The 14,553-nt window shown below is 42.4% G+C and overlaps 1 protein-coding gene across 4 annotated transcripts in view; it reads right to left on the reverse strand.

Moving 5' to 3' along the window:
- Positions 1-14,553, reverse strand: part of slc8a1a (solute carrier family 8 member 1a) — a 29,524-nt gene that overhangs the window by 10,604 nt on the left and 4,367 nt on the right. For 2 of the 4 annotated variants that reach the window (XM_027010514.3, XM_027010515.3), the window contains exons 2-3: positions 12,216-14,058; positions 1,177-1,283 (exon numbers count right to left, since the gene is read on the reverse strand). In XM_027010514.3, the coding sequence (XP_026866315.2) occupies positions 1,177-1,283; positions 12,216-14,017 (1,909 nt within the window). In that variant the 5' untranslated portion in view covers positions 14,018-14,058. Of the gene's footprint in view, positions 1-727; positions 832-1,176; positions 1,284-12,215; positions 14,059-14,553 lie in introns of those variants that run through there. The other 2 variants (XM_081705975.1, XM_027010516.3) reach the window with 2 other exon arrangements.

The raw sequence follows: 14,553 nt of genomic DNA on the forward strand, positions 1-14,553 counted from the left end.
CAAAAGAAAGAAAACAGAAGAAAGGGTAAAAAAAAGTGAGTGCAAATGATTCAACCCGGATGAACCAGCGGTTCAGTAGCTGGCTGTGCTAATTTTAGGCTTGTCCAGGTGGTGAAGACAGCCCCTTTGCTTTATTTAGCATTTCTAAGGCTCCTGGGGTTCTCTGGTGCACCAAGTTTTCTATTTTAGATGAAAACAAAGGAGGTGGAATTAGATTTAAATCCCTGTTTGCACCCCTGTTAATCCAGTCAGGAGATGTCTGGATTATTTAACATCAGCAGGTGTGAAAGGTTTCACCTTACTTATAAGATTCAGAATTGTCAACAATAAAGTCTGTGGATGCAGACGCCTGGACTCTCATATGTGCTGGTTATAAGTCTCGTACTCGTGTGTGTGTGTGTGTGTGTGTTTGCGGGTTCATGCACACGTGTATACGTGTGTGTATGCTGTGACCAGAGGAGAGTAGTGCTTGTGACAGGCACCTGAATGAGGGTCCTTTTTTCCCCCTTTTCACATCTAACTAATCACGCTAGTTGGCCCAGACACACAGTGTGTCTGTGTAACAGCAGGAGAGGCATAAGAGCACTGATAGGAGGATCTCAGGGAGGAAGAGGAGCAGCTCAAGAGAAAGAGAACAAAACTGGAAGCAAAGGGAAGCTGTAGGAAAAAGAGGAAGCTTTCCAAAGCCGGTAGCATCTTTTTAAAATGGGTTTTTGCCCTCTTTCACCTGTCTGTCTCCTCCTCCTCCATTCCGGGTCCTGGAGCTCTACGTAGAACTTTGCTTGCTTGTCATACTCGTCATGGTCAACAATTTTAACCATTATGGTTTTCCTGTTGGGGAACACAAAGTCACAGTTGAGGTGCCATGGCATCCTGCAGTCTCAATGGAGGATCGGCTGCTGCTCAGAACACCGGGTTCGGAACGCTAATTCTGACGGTTTGGGCTCTCTAGGCGCTAGTGCTTCTCCTGGGAAGTGCCACTAGGAGTTGGCCTTGTTTAGTAAGAGCTAGCTAAGTCTGCTGAGGGGCCTATCCATTAGAAAGCGCAAAGCGGGCTGGTATAGGCAGGACTGGCAGTGCTGCCTTGTGCAGCTGCAGAGCAGTCCAGCAGGGGGCGCCAGTCTGGAGGTGCACGGTAGGTGGGAGGGGGGTGGAGCTGGGAGAAGCACAGCCCACCTTTCCTTTCACTCATCTCCACCATTCGTGGCTCTCCGATCTCCAGGAAGAAGTTCTTGTTCTTTTCATACTCCTCGTCATCAATAATATTGATCTCAATAGATTTGCTGAAAGAGAGAGAGAGAGAGAGAGAGAGAGGCAGAGAAAGGGAAAGAGACAGAGAGAAAAAGGGAGAGAGAGGATATAGATTTGCAGAGATGAGAGAGGCGTGAGGAAATAACAGTTTTCGAGGTGTCATGGAAAAAAAGGTATTTCACATGGCAAGCTTAAACAGAAACAAACAGAATTATAGACATAGAAGTTCTCTCTCAACATCAGAAATCCAAATTTACTGCACTCAGTTCTTCCACTGTGCAGAAACACTACAGTAACATTATTCTAAAACTGCAAGGACAGTTCACCAACATGTATAATTTTTATAATATTAATAATACTACAGTAACATTGCAACAACGCTGCAATCAGTAACAGAGACAGCAGTAAAACAGCTAAAGTAAATTCAGTACAAAAATACAACACTATAGTAACACTGCAGTAATACTACTATAACAATACAGTAATGCCGTAACAGGATGGACCATCGCTTCTTGATAAGAGCCCGACTTTTGTTTTTGAGGTATGTGTAACAGTAGGCTGGGCCTTTTACTTCAGTCCACAGCCAAATGAACTGCACAGTACCAAGGCAGAACTCTGGGCCCGAGATTACTGATTACTGCAGACAGTAGGCAGTGAGAGAGAAGATCGGCGTGGTTACCTCAGCCTGGTGGATGATATTACGCCTTATGCTTTCTAGCATTAGCGCATTAATGATACTCTGTTATTAAGATAAAAGTAAAGGAACAGGAAGTGACATAAAGGGAGAGCCTTTCTCACAAGCACAGGTGCATAAACGCATCAGCTACACAAATGCTGTGATCCAAATTATGATTATGCATGAACTATGATCATTTTTCCAGGATGTTTCCAGTATAGAGGCTTCATAATGGTTCCTGTAAGGCCACTGGTGTGTATGGGGGGGGGGGGACCCCTCCAGCTCTTTTGATGGAAAATCGATTTTCAGGAAGGTTCCCTTTTTTTTGTTTTTCACCGCTACCTCAGAAGACTCTGTATGCGGTCATCACTGGAAGGCTCTCTATACAAATATCAGTGTCATCTGTCCGTAACCCATAGGACTCTGACACACTGTGGCAGAGCCATGAGCTTACTCCGTGGAGAAGCAACTTCTTGAGTCAGCGGATGGTGTTCTGACCCCCCGGCAGGTCACCACAGGACTCAAGACTAAACCGGCATTTGGAAGGCTTGTGCGTGCTGCTAAAGTGCTCGACTTATAAATCGTGGTGCATTCCAGCGAAAGTGACTAATAGACACTTTGAGAGGCCCCAAGTGTCCACATGAGCTTATATAACCCCCCTCAACCCTCAACATGGTACACAGATTGGGAGTCAGAGACAAACTAATACTCACTGCTTCAGTCCAAAATAGAATGAAGTATGAAATATTTATCAACCCTGGAGACCCTGTCACGGTTGCCCCAAGCGAGCCTGATGACCACCCACTGAGGCCTGGGAGGAATCTTCAGTCCTCAATAACAGCATGCAGTATTAAACCCACAGAGAACACATTGAAATCACCCCTAGTCCCCCCCCCCCTCTTTCTATTGCCTCTTATTAGAGGGTGAGAGTGAATCCAGGAGAGCAGTAGTCGCGGTAGTATTAGGCGCATGGCTAATTTCATTGAAAAGTTCTAGTTTGATTGGGCCTATCCCATCATTACCAAGTCCTTCACACTATTACCTGATGACTCTGGTCATGCTGCCATGTGTTTGGGTTTCTGATGAACTAAATCACGTTCCATCAATGTTCTCTGTGCTCTGGCTGGCTGGTTATTTGATTGTAGGTGTAATAAAAGTTATTTTTCTGTTTCCCCTCTCTTGGTCTCCTTTTCTCTTTACCTCTAAATTAGCAGTGACTGGAGGAGATTGGATATTTGTGTGTGTGTGTGTGTGTGTGTGTGTGTGTGTGTGTGTGTGTGTGTGAGAGAGAGAGAAAGAGAGAGAGAGAGAGAGAGAGAGAGAGAGAGAGAGAAAGAGAGAGAGAATCAGAGACAGTGAGCGAGAATATTCTTATTTGTGAGGAACAAATTAAAATGACCAAGAAATCTTATTTCAACTTAAAAAAATACCAGATTTCATGTGAATCTTTGCATGAATGTGCGTTTTGCAGTGTCAAGAGTACCCCTTCCACCTGAGAAACAGAGAGCATTTTTCACTTCAGCCATTCCAAGCTCCCCACCTTAGTTTCTCCTACTAATCTATCTTCAGTTTCAGACAGAATTAACTTTAAATGCGATTAAACCAAACTTGAAACCAAACTTAAAACTTGAAACTTGAAACTGGATTACAAACCTCAGCATCTGAAACAGGGAGCTGAGATACTCAGGAGTCTCTGAGATACCCAAGAGAGTCTCTGAGATACCCAGGAGAGTCTCTGAGATACCCAGGAGTCTCTGTGCCTTTTTCTTTCTACATTACCATTTGCGGATGGAGGTTGTTTTTGCTCATGTGGTTATTCTCCAGTGGCTCTTGAGATCAAACGCAGTGATGAGATGTTTTAAAATGGCAGGCTGCCGAACTCCAGGATGTTCTCTGTTGTGAGGACCTCCAGTTTGTTCATCACAGTATCATCACAGCATCACGTTTATCCTCACAGCATCATATGTATCGTCACAGCATCACGTGTATCATCACAGAATCATCACAGCATCACGTGTATCATCACAGAATCATCACAGCATCACGTGTATCATCACAGAATCATCACAGCATCACGTGTATCATCACAGAATCATCACAGCATCACGTGTATCATCACAGTATCATCACAGCATTAAGATTATCATCACAGAATCATCACAGCATCACGTGTATCATCACAGAATCATCACAGCATCACGTGTATCATCACAGAATCATCACAGCATCACGTGTATCATCACAGTATCATCACAGCATTAAGATTATCATCACAGAATCATCACAGCATCACGTGTATCGTCACAGCATCACGTGTATCATCACAGTATCATCACAGCATCATGTGTATCATCACATCCAAGCTTATTCTTCATGTTAGATGGAGATGATTTGATGCCTGTATGCTCTTGGATGGAGACTATTCCGTGTTAGGGACGGAATTGGAGAGTTGGAGAGGGCACTGGCGTGTCTGGACACGATCAGGAATGGTGGCGTGGTGGGGGCAAGGGTCCAGGCATGTAGCTCTGTGCCCCTGGGGGACTAACTGCAGTGGATCCCACTTTACCACTCCCACGCCCTGCACTGAACCCATGGGTCCCCCAGGAGGAGCACTGTCCCAGCGCATTCCACATTTGTAGGGTAGTTTACGAGAGTAGATGAATTTTCCTGTTACTGAGGAAGAAATAGAGCTTAAAAGAGAAGAAGTATAACAGTAAACAGTCCTTTTTTGCAGCATCATATTGAAATATGTTAAATGTTTCAGAACAGGCTCAAAATGATGGAGGTGTGGGTTTTAAATTGGTTCTAGTGTATGTGGGTGGGGCTCTGAGGTGGAGCTGTTGTAGGTGGGGGCTCTGAGGTGGAACTGTTGTAGGTGGGTGGGGTTCTGAGGTGGCGCTGTTGTAGGTGGGTGGGGTTCTGAGGTGGCGCTGTTGTAGGTGGGCGGGGTTCTGAGGTGGAGCTGTTGTAGGTGGGTGCTCTGAGGTGGAGCTGTTGTAGGTGGGTGAGGCTCTGAGGTGGAGCTGTTGTAGGTGGGTGCTCTGAGGTGGAACTGTTGTAGGTGGGTGGGGTTCTGAGGTGGAGCTGTTGTAGGTGGGGTTCTGAGGTGGAGCTGCTGTAGCTGAAGTGTGCTAGGACTTCTTTTGTAATTCAGCAGTTGGCTGTAGGAACCCTTATTACCATAATGAATAATGTTTCCATCACTGGTTAGTTCTTCCAGTTCCAGTGTCTGTTTGACAGCAAATATTCAAAAACACTAGATGCACAGATAGCTCTGTATAAACCATCATAGTGTCCACTTCATGTAGTATCTCATCAATAAGGACAAAATACAAGCCAAACCAAACCAAACAGTCAAAGCTGTGTGGAAATACAGCAGTTGGGCTGAAAATGCCAGTCATTTTCTGTCTGCAAGTTTGTTTAATCCATGAAATCTATACAATTTTTTTCCTCTCTCTCAAAGTCAGTTCCTCTCCCATTTCAATTCAGTGGTGCCTTATCGGTATGACCAATATTCACAAGCTTTGTTTAAGAAATGAACACGGTAAACATAAGGTAGAATAGATTTAGATTTTTAAAATCATGTAGCAAATAGCAGGTATAATAATAATAATAATAATAATAATAATAACAATAATTATTATTGCTATTATTATTATTATTATTATTATTATTATTATTATTAATAATAATAATAATAATAATAATAATATTCAAAGGTGCCCTTATCTGAAATCTGAGCATCTTAAGAAATGCTGAATATAATTCATAATGACATGAAATCAGCCCAAACACAGAACCCAGAACCTAGAACCTAGAACACAGGACCTGGAACACAGGACCCGAAACACAGAAACCGGAATACAGAACCCTATGATGGTTTAGATGCAGTTGGTTATCACAAACAAGACATCTAAAAACTGAAGTGAATAGCAGGAGGAAAAGGCGGATTATTTTTCGATTTCCCGTAGTGCATTACCCACACATTAAAACTCAGCGGCACAAAAGTGATGGATTTCTTTCTATGTGCTTTAATGAGGGAAACTGACACACAGAGTAATAAATGCTACAGCGCACAGCAGTATGAGATGCCCATAGGCAACAGTGTATAAAATACCCTGTAGAAGGGTGGGGTAGCCGCTCTGATCTGGGGCCAGCTGTCTATGTCCAACCGAGCAGGTTCTGTCTTCATCCACATCACACTAATGCAAATTGCTACACTGCAAAAATCAGAGCCTATTCTTATCCTTTTCCGGGATCTGTCTGAGCCTCCTGTTCTTTTCTGAGCATGTAAATGGGATCTCGACTCCTCCATGAGGAGCCACACCGAGCCGGGGACTCGCGGGGAGACAGTGACAGTAACCCAGTGTGGTAATTAGTGTCAGATGTCTCCTCTGCAAGACACACAGCAGAGGAGGACAAGCAAACTGCCCTAAAGCTTGCTGAGAAAAGCGCCAGTATAACCTACACAGATACACACTCTGACAGCTAGAGCACGTGACTACCAGCCAGTGAAATATTACAGAGAGGATCTTTAAACAGAGCAAATGCCATGTGGCTAAGCAGAATTGCTTCTCAGGCCAAAATGAGTTTCCTCATAAACCCCACCCCCAACACCTCCCCGCATGTTGTTAACCATAAGCTAAAGCGATGTCACAACGAGCAGTCTCACAACGAGCAGTTTTCAGACTCATACAGGAAGAACGTCCTCTGCGCCGTAGTCTCTCTCTGTCTTAAGTCATGGAAAGTATGTTTGAGTTTATGCTACCTTTCAAAACAAGCAGTAGAGCCAGAGTTTGGGAGAAAGTGGTGGGGGGGATTTTGAAACGTTATAAGTTGGGTCTACACGGGTAAATTATTAAAGTGGATGTTAGATACAGAAACAGCATTCCAAGAACCAACCCATCTGCCAATGTTTGCTGCTGTTCACTATAAATAACTATAAATAAACACGTTTTTATTTTCAGGCTCAAAGATAATGTGTGTGCTGTCTGATCACGGGAGGACATACTGGCAAAATGATTATACGTGTACACCATATGAAATTGATATTACAAGTTGTTGTACCTTGACAAAGGTTAACATTATATATTTTATCAGCCTATTACATGTATAAACACTATATGTTTTTCTCAGTCTGTGAAAATGAACTGCACTGTTCTGGACATATTTTCAGAACATTATTAAGCAAATCTTCATCTCTCTCTCTCTCTCTCTCTCTCTCTCTCTCTCTCTCTCTCTCTAATATGCTGTCTTCCAGAAACCATGTAACTGCATAATTTTTCCTATCTGCCTAACTTATAGATGTACTTGCTCAACCTTGCTCAATTATTCTGATTTTCATTGAAGGAGAGCCTTCAAAAAGCCTTTTCATTTAGGTACGCCGCAATGTCTGTCTCACCTGTAGTTGCCAATGAAAGTTAGTTGGCTAAGGTAGCATGTATGTTGACAGTGAGGATTTACTAGTATTGTGTAGCCTCTTGTTCAAAAAACTAAAAAAGGCCAGGCCCCTGTAGTGAATATGTGTCAGATTTCTTGGTATTTTGCTAATAGATTTAAATTATAGAACCCTTCACAATATCACCAGAAGGCGTAGGCACGTACACAGCAGTGAGTCCCTGCAGACAATCTAATGAGCAATTTTGATTGCTACCACTCTCAGATTGAAATGCATCTTATAATAACCATAAATATTTACTTTAGCCTATATGAATAGGTTGATGTTTTTATTTCATTGTATTTAGGAAACATGTTTATATAATTTTTCTGCCAACTTTTTTTGTTCCCCATTATCTGAAGAGTTATATCCAGACTACACAACCCTGATAAGACTTTCACACTGTGAATGCTTGTAACAAAAACAAACACACTTGATTTGCATTGTGTAAATCAAGTATATTTCAGCAGTGTTTACAATCAGAAGGCCCAGCATAGAGGTTCGTTTAATACACCCAGGGAGGTATCATTTTAACTGCCTTTTCCTGTCCCAGTAAGAACACAAACCAATAATTATGACTATCCATTATGCTTTTATTATGACAGCCATGAAACATTGCCTGCTTGAGCATATCATGGCAAAGAGGTCACACTAAAGAGTTTTGACTATTTGAGTAACGTCAGCCGCATTCTTCTGTGTGGAAATTGTACTAGACCGAAAGGAAAGCTACGAAAGTTAAAGACAGCTGATGTGATAGACAAAGAAATGGGCCCAAAAAAAAGGAGCTTGAGTAGAAAGTGAGACACAGACAGGGCTGGAGTGGTGATTATCTCCTTTGCTGTGAGTCTTAGGGATGAATACATTGGCCCATGTGCAGAATGTTTGTGCGAGTGTGCGATAGGTGAGGCTGAGTTGCCAGAGAAGCCATGGGACAAAAGAAGGCTGTCCTCAGCAGAGCCAATCACAGCCCAGAAATTAACATGGTCAGGACAGCGCCAGCCATGGAAAACAAAGCCTCCCTTCAGATCTAAAAAGAAAAATGTATGTATGAACATCAGAGAAATATTAAAGCAGCAAAAAGTGCTTTTTTTTTTTTTTTTAATTTTTTTTTTTTATTGGGTCATAATAGAATTCCTGAAATTCAGTCATGTCTTTTAGTTTTGGTGTGCCACTCCAAGATTTTCAGTGGCCCCATCTCATGGTCCCCTAGACTGGGTCGTAATACCACCTGTATAAAGTTGCACCACTGTTCAAGGGTGAGTATTCTCCCTCCAATCACAGCATCACAGTTTCTCCTCAGCGTTGCGATTCCCATGGCCCTAGTGCCAGGTGGTTTTGTTTATGTCTATTTTGTTTTAGTCTCTGCACCTGTGTCTTGTTTTCCCTGTGTATATATATATATGATGTCCAGATGTTGCACATAGCGTGTCCAGATGTTGCACACAGCGTGACCAGAAGTTGCACACAGCATGTCCAGATGTTATAAACAGCTTGTTGAAAAGTTACACACAGCGTGTCCAGAAGTTACACACAGCGTTTCCAGACGTTGCACACAGCGTGTCCAGACATTACACACACAGCGTGTTCAGAGGTTATACACACACTGCATGTGCAGATGTTACATGCAGCGTGTTCAGACGTTACACACACAGCGTGTCCAGATGTTAAAGACAGCGTGTCCAAACTTTACACACATATTGCATCCAGACATTACACATATAGCATGTCCAGATGTTACACACAGCGTGTCCAGATGTTACAAACACATCGAGTCCAGACATTATACACAACAAGTCCAGATAAACATGTCCTACATGCCAGGTCTTCTCTCCCTTCACGCTTCCTGCCAGATTTTGAACTTCAAGTAATATAACTCAATGTAAATATGCAATTACTGTAATCTGCCATGTTCAGTATTCATACTTTACTTGGTTTATATGCCTTTGGAGAGCTTAAACCCAACTGCATTTGTTTAAACTAATTACTTTGAGCACACAAAGTTTGTATATTTTAAGATAAAGAGTCATTTGTTCCTTTTAATAGTGATGGTGCCCCCCTGGCACTTTAGCTCAAGTACGTTTCTGTGTGTCTGACTTTCCCTTTCCATTTTACTAGCATAATTCTTCACCGCTACATCTACTTTTACTCTGTTAAAAGACTAGTGGATCTTCTACCCTGCTAGCATGTCATGTCATGTATTGTTTAATAGTCCTCTACTTGATGCCCTAGAGTTTACTTTTCAGGTTACAAACATACATTTTCTTCGACGGAGCACAAAATTGGAGCAAATATATATTGAAGAGTTGGAAATACAAAAAAAAAGCATTTAAACTTCCATGAACACAGCATTGTTAGGAAATCCTAAGCCTGTGGGTAAATTCAGCACTAAAGCAACGTTAACAGGGTAGCATTCATAGTGCAGCACCATTACACACCATTACACACATCTACACCTCCATCTATACCAGCAGCTGTGATGATTTTGCTCAAAACACTAACTTAATAAGCAACGTTGCACTTGCTTATTTTGTTTAACATTTCTGAACAGTTGTAGAATGTGCCCCTTTTACATGGTCACAGCACGCAGCAGGTTATAGGATTGAGGAGACCAAGACCCACATAATGATCAAGCTAATATGTGGGTGAATCAGTGATGTCATATAATCAAGATTATGCTAATGATCAATTATGCCATTAGATCATTATGATCGTGGTCAGATCTGCAATTCCTTGGACTCAGAAACTTCTTTCCAGCATTCCTGAAACCAGCTACACTTCAAGTCCCATCGGTGGCCACATAACATTTGCATGACACTGGAACAGGAAGCATTCTCCAGTGACACCCCAGCACTGGGTTATGTCAGGCTGCATTAAGGATGCAGCATGTTGCTTTGTGTGAATCAGGCTGCAATGCTGGAAAGGGATGTTCAGCATCAAAATGCTATAAAAACAAAACCTGACCTATAACTGCAAGTATTAAAAAGCCCTCAATGCTTTAAGGTCTACAATGATTATGATTTATATATGATGTCATAAATCATAAATATTTCCCTATTAAACTGTGATTTCTCTAGCTCCTTCAAACTCAAAAGACCTGTAAATCATAATGCAAAATCTGCAAAAGCTAATTTAGGTATAAATAATACAGGTAGTCTCTGTAATTTATGTCATTCTGCATACTGTCCTATGAGTGCACCATCTCAGAAACTTCGCTGCCTTCTCCAAACAGGACCCAGAACCCAGCCTGCATTCCTGTACACCAGTCTATATATGGAACTTCATCTTTAAGCAATGCCAGTGAAGCCTGCTAGGGTGCTTGCTTCAAAGCAGTCCACTCGCCTCTCTATAAATTTGTGTATGTTTCGCCATTAATCAGTTTAATAAGAGCTCCAGCTCAGGACCTTTTCCATTTCAAGCTGTTTGAGATCTTGGCTTCGTCTCCGAGTGTTTATCTCCAGCACGTTCTATCTGAACTCGTTATATCCTCCCACGAATGGAAAATGTCTGGGCTTCGGGTCACCGTGTCACATGACTGCACCAAGAAGTGATGTGGCAGTCTGTTCCATAAGAGGACAGGGACTCCAGCTTCTTCACAGCCTGCCACTGTTGGAGCTCATCCCTCCAGCTGACTGAGGGAAAGACCCTTCTAAGAAGGAAATCAGTTCTAAATGGGACAGATTACTTTCACATTCTGACAGGCCCCAGCAATAGAGAAGCCTACTGCTACATACCTTTAGTCCAAACCCATTAACTCCCTAAAAGCCTAAAAGCTAGTTTCCAATGTCTTCAGTCATCTAATAGTTTTTTAAGGCTGTTCAAGTGGTGCTTTTGTCAATCCTTAGTTTGTTCCTTAGTGCCTTTTGCAGCGGAAGAAATATATGATATAATGATGACTCACATGCTAACTTCTCTGTGAGATCAACAGAGTAAGTGAAGCACACAGTCTTTTATTAACCCTGTTATCTGACTGTGTTCCTTCGCTGGCTTGGGGGTTGTATGAGCATCCATACCCTTTTACACTAATTACAAGATCACTAACAGGAAAAAGATCAGCCTTCCCAATAACGCTCTCCACACGCAAGCCTGCTTCTTATAGCCTTGCACTCTGTACTACAATAACACGCCAAGTCTTCATCATTGCCAAACAGGTGAGATCTTCCTCTCTCACTATGTGCTCTGTTGCATTGCCTCACCAGGAGGGAGGGGTGTCTGATAAAGGTCAATTTAGGCCTGTATTCTGGGTCTGACGCACATTGATGCAGTAGGAGACGTGGTCAACTTCTAAATATGCTCAGTAGCTAAAGAAACACAATTCAGGAACAATAACAGTTTGAAATGCTTTGCGTAAAATGCTAACGCAAGTTCTAAGAGTGAAAGCAGAGTCAGAGGGCTGAAGTCAAGTGAGTATCGTGAAATATGAGCGCTTTGGGAAGTTAACAAGCGCAAGGCACTAATTCATCACAGGAAACGAAAAGATGAAAATCAAAACACACTGAGATTAAAGGGGTTAACAACAGTATCACAATGGACAGCCTAAACTAATGTGGTCAGTGCATCTGAAAAGGCAAAAAAAAAACCTCAACTGCACTATTTTATTATGTTAATAGCAATATGTTTTCCTTTACAGTTAATAAGAAAACATAGGTTGGAGTACTTAATTTGCATTTTCCAATCAATACTAATTCCCCGTGTAATTACCTAAGTTATCACTGAAATCTGATGTTGATTCAAAATCATTAAACACAATCACCTTAAGATACAATTACGCTCCAGTATGCCGTTCACTACTTTTCTCCAACTGACTGCCATGGCAATCTTTAAAAAAAAATTAATTAAATAAACAGGACTCACGAGATCTCATCATTCTGGAACTCCAGGGCACCACAGGTATCTTCAAAATCCTCTCCTCCTCCTTTGGCCGTGCCCTCGATGGTTTTGTAGGGCACCACCACAACGCCTCGGGCTCCTGACATCCGCACCACCTTCACCTCCATCATGCCAATGCTCTCACTCACGTGAACTATGGGTTCCTCAAATGTAAATATTCCAGCATGGTCATCATCAAAAATGGTCACTGTAGCAGTGGATGGAAGGCCCAGCCCTGGCAGGCTGTCCACATGGTTGACGACTGAGTTCTCATGGTCTGGTCCCTCAGAAAACACCCTGACATTAGTGAGATGGACCAGGAAGTGCTCATCCTCCTCAAAGATGTCATCATCAATGATGTCCACTCGGATTTCCTTCTCAGTCTCACCTGGTTTGAAGACTATGATGCCCTCTGCGAAGTGATAGTCAGACCCTGCATTGGCAGTGCCATCTTCAGTGCGATAGTTCACACAGACGGTGCTGGTTAGATCACCACCTCGTCGTACCACGTTTAAAGCGACTGAGCCACAGTTTTCCAAACACTGGTATGTGCCTGGGTCAAAAAAGATTTTGGAAGAAAGATCATTTTCTGAAATCTCTGAGTGAAATACATGGGTGCCAACTGCTTTCCTGGCCTGGTCAGCTGCATGTTTCTTCAGTATGTTCCCTGCACCAGTCATGAGCCTGGTTGCTTGGCAGCGATAGAATGCGCGACTCTTCTGCTGTTGGCTGAGGACCTGGTAGTTAGCAAGCTCGATCAGCTGCTCTGTCTCCTTTTCTGGGTGTTTATGTTTCAGTTCCTTTAAAATCCTTGACATCTCTCTCCTGGCTTCTTCCTCATCCATGTCTTTAACTTCACCATCCACAACTCCATCCAGGAATTCCTCTGCATGGGAGTTGATAATCTGTCCATCCATTTCAATGTCTGTCTTTGTCTGGAGCTCTGGCTCTCCCTCAGTTTCAATGATCATTCCCCGCTGTTTCCCAACTCTGTACCTTTTAGATACGTATTTGTAGAACAGAAGTCGACGGTCAGCAACCCACGCGAACAAGACACATATAGGGAAGAAGAAAAGAGTGATGAGCCCCTCCCACACCTCCACAACACCTGGAGAGATAACTGCCAAGATCAGGTATAGCCAGGTGTACGCAAAGATACTCCAAGAGGCGGTAACAAAGAACACTCTCAGGTGTTTCACCTTGCGATGGTCTCCGTTTGGGATAACGAAGACACATAGGCCAATAATGACAAACATGTTAAAAGCTGCGCTGCCAACGATGGTATTTGGCCCAAGCTCACCTGCATGAAAGTTATGGCCACACACTTCTACCACTGACAGCAAGATCTCTGGAGCAGAGGAACCCAAAGCCATAAGGGTCAAGTTTGATACGGTTTCATTCCAGATGCGGACAGTGGTTGTGGTGGTTTCACCATTGGGCTTCTTGATGATGATTTCTTTCTCTTGTGATGTGATGACTTCAATGGATGCCATAAAACGGTCTGCAATGATGGAGACCCCTAAAAACATATAGACCAAACCAACAAAATAGACTGTGGCTCTAGCCAGCTTGTCCCCAAACACTGGGTTTTCTGGCTTCCATATTGGCAGGACCACACCCTCCTTACAGTCATAACTACCAGCGCATGCTGCTGATTTATTGGCTGAATTTTCCTCGAACTTAGAGTCTCCAGCAGCAACCTTCTGCATCTCTTGGGAAAAAACGATGAACAACGTGGCAAGAGTTAGCATGAAATGATGAATGGCTAAAGTGTCAGATTGGCCCATCTTGATTAGGTAATTTATCCCTGTTCTCCTTGTAGTCTTCCCTGTAGGGGATAAACAGACAGGATATTTGTTCAGAAAACATGAATGGGCAAAAAGTGTGTCTAATGTTTTATATTGTAATATTTAGGTGTGCAAATATCATGTACTAGATGTAGCCAATATGCTGGTAATGTTTTTCCTAAAGTTAGAACTAGATTTTAAATGTTTAAACATTAAATGTTATGTAAATAATCTTACTTACATTTTACTTTCACTTTAAATTCATATTTAAATTAAACATCTTTAATTTCGTATTGTGACAAAATACAAAGCCATATTACCACTGTTTGTGAGCAGCCCGGGTAATACCACAAAAATCATTAAAGGCATATGTTGATAAAGCTACGATTCCTGTTAAAATCACATTAACAGCATTTGTTTATATTACAGCATCACCTAAATAAATTTTATTTTCATTGCTCAGTACAGGTACAAGGCAACGGAAAGAACGCGCGCGCGCGCGCGCGCACACACACACACACACACACACACACACA

This window comes from Electrophorus electricus, chromosome 23, assembly GCF_041902795.1.
Source record: "Electrophorus electricus isolate QZ-2024a chromosome 23, ASM4190279v1, whole genome shotgun sequence".
Lineage (NCBI taxonomy): Eukaryota > Metazoa > Chordata > Actinopteri > Gymnotiformes > Gymnotidae > Electrophorus > Electrophorus electricus.